Raw genomic sequence first — 8945 nt, forward strand, 5'->3', positions numbered from 1 at the left:
TGATAAGTTATATCACAATGGCCAAAGCATGTGAACTTCTCCATCAGCTTTGCCTCCTCACACAATGGGCTCCTGCTTGCTATCCCTTTCCTCACTCCCAATTCGCTTTGCTGTTGTCTCAACTTAGACTTTGGTATTTTTCTTTCTTGTTATACAGTCAAAAAAGCTCTTTAGTTGATCTTGCTGCCCTAAAATTCACTTTCCTTCCATGTCTTCCGTGCTACTATCAGTTACGTCTCTAAATAAAAATGCTATCATATTACCGTTACATCATGCAGTATTTCAATAACTCTCCAGAACTTGCAAGATAAAAATCCTTCTTCCTAGTATTGTATTCAAGTTCCTTCATGATTTGTTTGATTTTCATGACTCGTCATTTATGAATGCTATACATCTTGTATACTGGGACTACAAACTTCTTAAAAAGAGCTCTATGCCTGTTTATTTTTTTTGGACTCATTGTACGTAGGACGTGATAGCCATTCAGTGTACATTTATTTATTGAATGGATAAATAGGTAGATTGAGTCAGGTTAAAATGAATTAACATAGACTGGTGTTAAAACTATAGTATTTAACACATACACACACATACATGTGAGTAAAACTAAAAAAATTGAATAAGATTTGTGTATTATAATAATGTCAATATCCTAGTTGTGATATTACACTACAGTTTTCTAGCTGTTACCATCGGGGGAAACTGGGCAAGGCATAACAAGAATTCTCACTGTCCTGTTTCTTAGCACTTCATGAGATTCTAAAATTATTTCAATAACATTTTCAATTCAATAAAGACACTGACATTCATCTTTATCAATGATAAATGATAAATGATAAATTATCATTATTAATAATTTGCTTCAACATGGTTGTGTGTAATACATATTACTATAGTATTTTGAATGCTTTAACATCTTTCCAAGTCAAAACTAATAATGGATCTCTCCTTAGGCATCTATTGCACTTATAACAATGTAACCTGGACAATGCAAGATGTTTTTCCCCTTGACAGACAATGACTTTGGTGAATGCAGAGACCTTGTCTGTTGTTTTTATGTACCTATTGTTTAGCATGTGACTTAACACCCAATAAATATCCCATAACATTTTAGGTAATGGTAAGTTAGATATAACAGTGTGATGTTACAGAGAATTGTAAGAATCAAAGTGAATCCAATGACTAAGTAATTTTAGTTTATCTGTACCTCAGTTTTTCCTTTGAGAAATGAGCTAACTTATATAATTGGCCCATACCGATCTGATTTGTTGGTGTGGAAACCAAAAATTTACCTCTTATATAGATCACTGTGTCACGGTTTATATAGGTCATGCTTATCAAGTTAGTATGTTTTTCTTCTCAATACATCTGCACAGCTTACTTAGATCAAGACATGGCAAGTTGGCACTGAAGGAACGTACTTGCTAAAGCATCTCTGAAATGCAGCTGCCGCAGACCTGAGGAGTTTGAGAAGTGCTTTTCAGTGCTAGCAGCTGCCTTCTAGTTTCTCTTTTTCTCTTCTCAGTACGCTAGGCAGAGTTGACAGGATCAGGAAACATGTGGTATTTAAATTAAGCATTTATTTTGAGAATATTTACACATTTAAAGTGTAAAATTATATATATATGGATATATATTTTAAACATATATACATATATTTAAAATATGCATATATTTGGATGACAGCTTATAAGGTTTATGGTCTGAGCTTTGCCTATCCAGTGAGTGTCTAGAGTCCATTTCATATACTTTAAGTCGAACAAATGTGACTTACAACATAGTCTAATTACATGGGAAATATTATCTAGTACTTTGTTCTAAGTTGGGGGATACTCTCAATTTTTTTACTGCATATTTTTGTCTCTAAGATTATTTGATTGTTTTCATATATTTATTATTTACCCACTGGTAACTTACAAAAATAATTTTAAAATTGCTGAAAGTGGAAACTTTGCATTGTGGATAAGAGATTGGCAGCTCCACAAATAAGGAAGGGAAGTCTAGAGAGTTGTTATCAGTGACCACTACAATGTGTACAGTGTATACGGTGCATAAATGGGCAAATATTTACACTCAAAAATCTTTCAGGCCAAAGTAAAGAAAAAATATTAAAGAGTTATATAGTTTTTATTGGCTCATGAATATGAATAAAGCCATTCTTCTTGAGAACCAAGCATTTTTGTCTAGTATTTTCTAAAGTGAAAATTTTATAATATGGATATTAAATTATGTAGTCATATATGAATGTTATAATGAATTTTTCAATATATAAAGTTTAAAACATGACAAGAGAGATTTTTATAAGGCTTTGACTTAAATTACACAAAATAAACTGTAAGAACATTATACTGAATAGCAAATTCTGGAAAATATTTATATAAATTTTGAAAAACTACTTTCTGATTATTTACTTAATGGAATGTGAAAAGAATAGACTATTATTCTTTCTTTTAGATTATCACCATGAAATGGCAGCTTTAACTAGGATGCTAACAAACACTCTGCAGAAAAAAATTAAAGATTAATTAACTGTCTGATTAAAAATTAAGATTGTATAATTGAAATGCTCCATTCAAGTATAATGCTCATGTTGAAGGTTTAATTACAAATAAAAAAGAGAAAAGGTAGGTATATCTGGCCTTTCTTGATTATTTACCCTGAGTGAATACTGACCCATTTTTCAGCTTCAACAGAGCTCTCTTTACCTCCTTGTTTCTCAGGGTGTACACAACAGGGTTGAGAAGGGGAGTCAGCACAGTGTAGAAAACGGCCACAGCCCCGTCCACAGCATCCCTGGAGCCTGGCCTCAGGTAAATGAAAAGACCAGGGCCAAAGAAGCAAAGGACCACGGTACAGTGGGAGGCACAGGTCTGAAAGGCTCTGTGCCTCCCCTCTGAGGTGTGGATCCGCAGGATGGAACAGGCGATGGACACGTAGGACAGCACTATTAGGAGGAAGCAGCCCGAGGCCACTACCCCAATGTTCACAAAGATGACCATCTCATTGGCTGAGGTGTCTGCACAGGCCAGTTTCAGGATGGGCGGTGCATCACAGAAATAGTGCTGGATCTGGTTAGGTCCACAGTAGGGTAAATGGAAAGTCAATGTGGTCTGGACAGCAGAGTGCAGAGAGCCACTGAGCCAAGTGCCGGTGGCCAGGAGGGCACACGTGCTCCCACTCATCATGCTGGTGTACCTGAGTGGGTAACTGATGGCCAGGTAGCGATCATAGGACATGACCGTATAGAGGAAACACTCGGTGCTCCCCAGGAAGTGAAAGAAATAGAGCTGAGCCACGCAGCTGTGGAAGGAGATAGCCCTGCCACTTGGGGACACCAAGGTCATCAGCATTTTGGGCACCGTGACAGTAGAGAACCACATGTCAATGAAGGACAGGTTGGTGAGGAAGTAGTACATGGGGGTGTGGAGGTGAGAATCCACCCTGATCACCAGCAGGATGAGGAGGTTCCCCAGCACAGTGAGCACATAAACCATCAGGAAGAATCCAAAGAGGGGGGTGTCCAGCGCTGGGGCATGGGGAAGGCCTGTGAGGATGAAAGCTGTCACGAGGCTGGCATTTGACATTTCTTCTCATATATGGGACTCTGTTCTTACAGAAGAGAAGGGAGACAGCATTTACTGAGAGCATGTTTTATATGAAATATGGCAACTACATGTTTCTGATGGAGAACACTAGGGTTAAATTATGTTTTGTATCTTATGAATTCCTTTTGCTTCAGTATGGGTCTTTGAGGAGAAATAGCACTTTCTTATCCCAGTACCAGAGTGAACCAAATACAAAAGAGGAGGAAATTTATATAAAATCAGCCAAATTTTAAAAAGAAGAACAAATGTGTATTCTATTTTCTGTAGTATTGGAAAAGATATACTCAAATTAGCAACACTTCAGTGCTGGCAAGCTTTTCCCGGGGATAAGCCTTTGTTCAAGTGTCTCTCTTTTCTCTCAAACACACACACATGTATAGATATACACGTACACACATATTCTCTCTCTCTCTCTCTCTCTCTCTCACACACACACACACACACAGTCACACATACAGATTCAGTCTCTTTGATCATTAGATAATTTCCATTACAAATACAGATTTCTAAAGCAGTCTTCATTCTGTATGGCTGGGAGAAAACTGCCTTCTCAAAACTTTCCAGCAGCTACAGAACTAAAGCAGGATTCCAGCAATGGTCTAGCATTATGAGGAGCCGTTCCTTTGTTTTACACTAGATCAGGGGTCCTCACACCCCGGGTCAGGGACTGGTATTGGTCCATGGCCTGTTAGGAATCAGTCCTCACAGCAGGAGGTGAGCAGCCAGCAAGCCAACATTACCACCTGAACTCCACCTCCTGTCACATCAGCAGGGCATTCGATTGTCACAGGAGTGGAAACCCTATTGTGAACTGCACATGCCAGGAATTTAGGCTGTGTGCTTCTTAAGAGAATCTAACAAACATCCTCTCCCTCCCCATCCCAGCCTCACCCTGGTCCATGGAAAAATTGTCTTCCACGAAACCAGAAACTGGTCCCTCGTGCCACAAATGTTGGGGACCATTGCCCTTGATCATACCTTCCTAGTCACATGCAAAGTTTGACCCCCAAACTAATGCAATAATGAACAGTATCATTATTTTCTTTAACTTCCCTTATTCTGTGTCTTTTTCTATTTATACGTTTTTTATTATTTATTTCTTCAGAATTTTAGGCAATTAAGCCTTCTCTTTCTAAAGTAGGATCAAATAATCTCACCACATATTTTGAGATGACCAAGAAGAATTGAACCTGCTTAAGTAGTAAGAAAGACTAAACTTTCTCTGATGTTTTGAGTTTCAGGACTGAATTAAAATAATAATGTAGTTATTATAAAAATACAAATGCCCTTCCAAAAATAATAAAAGGTCTATTTTATTTTCATTATATCTAGGATTTCTATTATTTCAAATCTCAGACTCAAAATTTTTCATTTTTCTTTAACGTATGGACACAATGTCCAAGATATCATATTTTCAAGGCAAAATAAATAAAAGTTATGAAGAAACATAGGGAAATGTGGTTAGAGACCTGGATCTTTCTGATAGAAAAGAAGCGTTTCTTCATTAATTTCTAAAATACTTCTGTCATACATCAGCAATACATTTTTATTTTTGGGTCTATGCCAGAAGCAGACTTTTCTATCATGGAATTCACCTGAAACTGAGTTGGAGACTCAGAGCTGCAATGCTAAGGTTTATAGAGAATGCACTTCATTGATTTATGGTTCCATAAAATTTTTAGTCTTTTACAAAACCACAAAAAGTCAACTCTATAAGTCATGACTAAGATAATCTAGCTTCATTGGCCAAATCTGATGAGCAATGAAGAGAATCAAAACTATGACCATAAATACATTGCAATCACCTCCCCTCAAAAAGTGTCTAATAATGAAAAATGCTGAAGTGTTGCCAATTTTTGCTACTTACCAATTTTACAAGTAGGTTTTGGATCATAAAACAAAATTCAAGATTTAAAGAAAATGTCAGTTCTTGATGAGTAGTATAATTTTTCTTTTCTTGCAAAGATGAAACCACAGAAGAAACTCTTTTTAAATAAAACTTAATAGTTTGATATCTCAGGAGATACTCCCTTAGCCCTAGAGTCCTCATGAATAAAGATAATGTTTTGATATAATGATAAACACTTGGATTTTTTCCCAAATGCATCTATTAAAGTTGATTCTGCATTTGATGGCCATCATTCCACAAACCTTTTTATTTAGCCAAAAATCCGCTTCTAAAATAAGTAACTATGACACTCTGGATTTGAAAACTCCTCGTGCAGGAAATGATTTTTTTCCTATTTCTTATTTAAATTTAAAAATAGAAAATATGGGCATTAGTTATAAAGGAGATAATTATCTGAAGAGGTGCATAATCTCTCTGATAAATCTTTAACTTTGTAGTAAGTCACAAAAAGGAACTCTGGATCTTCTGTGCTCCAGGGATGATCAGAGTATTACTCCCTGTAGATAAACTTCTTCCTAATGAAACTTCCTCCCTCTGGGGTTGGCAGACTCTTTTTGAGCAAGTTCCTGGCTGAGGATTGATGCTAGTTAAGATACTTTCTGCTCTTCTCAGAGACTTTGCCTTTGTGCTTTCATATCTTCAAAGCTTTAAAACGTATTTAAATTTTCTGTGAAACTTGCTTTTATTTTTTAGCTTGAATTAATACAATTAGGGAGAATGAAGGTATACTTTTCTCCCATAATTAATATGTATATCTTAGTTATTAGAAAAAGTTTGTATGAAAACAACAAGAAAAACTGGTCTAATGTAGATGCCCAAAGCACTATTAGTTTTGGAGGACAGTTGCAGTTTCATGAGCCTTTTGTGCTAATAGGAATGCTCTCATCTCTATATGGAAAGTATAGTCCTCTATGTAATGGAATTTGAAGAACTGAAATTCCCTGAATTAATATTTTTTTCCAATTAAATGATCAAATTAACTGATTTTCTGACATTGGTTATTCATTTAGCATAAGGCATATTTAATCAATGTAAAATCACAATATTATTTTTTTGTTTTTTAATATTTTATTTTCACATCAAAAATCAGATTTGCTTCAGCCTCAAAGAGCATGTTTATATAAAATTAAATGAGTGGTGGCAGTGAACTGCGCTTTTTAATTTCAAAATTGGAAAAGGGTTAATAGGGTTGCAATATATATCCAAAGGATTATAAAACATTCCCTTATAAAGACACATGTACTGTTATTGCGACACTGTTTACAATAGCAAAGACTTGGAACCAACCCAAATGCCCATCAATGACAGACTGGATAAAGAAAATGTGGCACATATACACCATGGAATACTATGCAGCCATGAAAAAGCCTGCATGTATTCATGCATGCACATATACACCATGTATATATGCATGCACATATACACCATGGAATACTATGCAGCATGAAAAAGGCTTCATGAAAAGGTTCATGTCCTTTGCAGGGATATGGATGAACCTGGAAACCATCATTCTCAGAAAACTGACACAAGAAGAGAAAACCAAATGCTGCATGTTCACAGTCATAAGTGGGTGTTGAACAATGAGAACACATGGACAGAGGGAAGGGAACCTCCCATAATACTATTTCAATAATTACTTATAATTTAGCCCCAGTTATATTTCAAAATTTCTTTATTAAATATATGCTATCAATTTTTGTTAATTGAAACTTCTATCCAAATTCCTGTACTTATCTTTATGAATACTATTCACTTCTGTTTTCAGTTTAACTTATCAATTTTCTTGGATTATACAGGTAAACAGTTATACGATCTTTATAAAATGACACTTGTCTTTCTTTCCAAAAGTAAACATTCATTATCTTTCTTTTCTGTTTTGCTGCATTGGTAGAAAACACTGTTGTCACCCACCTAACTATGGTTTAGGAATTACTTAGATCTTGTGAGTGCTGCACGACTTGACTGTGCCTTTTTCCAGGAAGAGGAGGTCAATAGTAACATTTGCTGAGTTTTAACTTCTTCAAGAATAAGAAAGGAATATCCATCATTTTTGGCTGTTTCACTAAAACCCAATGGGATTCTGTGTGATAAATGAGCAAGAATTTTTGAACATTATCAAGAATTCTACATTGATATTTCGTTGCACATGAAAAAAGTCACAGCTGAATCCACGCACACAGTCTGGTGACTTGTTGGTACTCTAACAAAGACTAGAGAAGAGTAGAAGTCCAGGCACTCCTATTTACCATCCGTATTTGTCACTGTGCCTCCTCTGCCACTGAGCCATTTCTCTTTTTTTTTTCACAATTACTTTGACTATTCAAAGTCCGTTGCATTTCCATATAAATTTTACACACAAAAAATCATTAATTTACACACAAAAAAAATCTGCGGTGATTTTGATTAGAATTGCATTCAATCTATCAATCAATTTGGGAGAATCCATATCTTAATAACACTGTATTATGTTTGATCATAAATACTGTTGATCTCTTTTGTTTCTCTCAACAATGTTGTATAGTTTCAGTGTTAAGATCCATTTTAAGATCTAACATTTTGTTAGATTTATCACCAATAATTTTTTATTTTGATGCTATATTAAATAGTACTTTCAAAATTTCAACTTCCAATTATTCATTGTTAATATATAGAGATGATCAATTATTGCATATCAATCTTATATCCTACAACTCAACTAAACTCTCTTATTAGTTCTCATAGCCTTTTTAGATATTCCATCAGATTTTCTACATAGATGACCATGTTGTGTGCTAACACAGACAGTTTACTTTTTCTTTACAATCTGGATTCCTTTTACTTCTTTTTCTTAGCTAATTGCCCTGTCTAGAAACTGTAGTTCAATGTTGAATAGAAGTAGTGACAGTTGCTAGGTTCTTGATCTTAGGGGAAAATGTCTAGTTGTTTTTTTGTTGTTGTTATTGTTTTTAACTACTAAGTATGCTGTTAGCTGTAGGGTTTTGTTGTGCTTTGTTTTGTTTTTCTGTTTAATAAATGAGATTGGTTCCTTCTATCCCCTAGTTAGCTGAGATTTTTTTTGAGACGAAGTCTCGCTCTGTCGCCCAGGCTAGAGTATAGTGGTGTGATCTTGGCTCACTGAAACCTCTGCCTCCTGGGTTCAAGCAATTCTCTGCCTCAGATTCCCGAGTAGCTGGGATTACAGGTACCTGCCACCACACCTGGCTAATTTTTGTATTTTTAGTAGAGACATGGTTTCACCATCTTGGACAGACTAGTCTTAAACTCCTGACCTCATGATCTACCTGCCTCGGCCTCCTAAAGTGCTGGGATTACAGGCATGAGCCACTGCACTAGACCTGAGACTTTTTTTTTCCAGAAATGGCTTTTGCAATTTGTCCAGTGCATTTCTGCATCTATTGAGACAATAATATAGTTTTTCCTTTTTAGTTTGC

At 35.7% G+C, this 8945-nt stretch overlaps 1 protein-coding gene across 1 annotated transcript; it reads right to left on the bottom strand.

The window, feature by feature from the left end:
- Nucleotides 1-2648: 2648 nt before the first annotated feature.
- On the bottom strand, nt 2649-3584 carry LOC105729467 (olfactory receptor 10G7). Its single transcript, XM_012470224.3, has one exon. The coding sequence runs from the start codon at nt 3582-3584 to the stop codon at nt 2649-2651; it is 936 nt and encodes a 311-aa protein (XP_012325647.2).
- Between the last annotated feature and the right edge of the window lie 5361 nt (nt 3585-8945).

Source organism: Aotus nancymaae, unplaced genomic scaffold (genome assembly GCF_030222135.1).
Source record: "Aotus nancymaae isolate 86718 unplaced genomic scaffold, 86718_ANA_hifiasm-v0.15.2.pri h1tg000012l, whole genome shotgun sequence".
Classification (NCBI taxonomy): Eukaryota; Metazoa; Chordata; class Mammalia; order Primates; family Aotidae; genus Aotus; species Aotus nancymaae.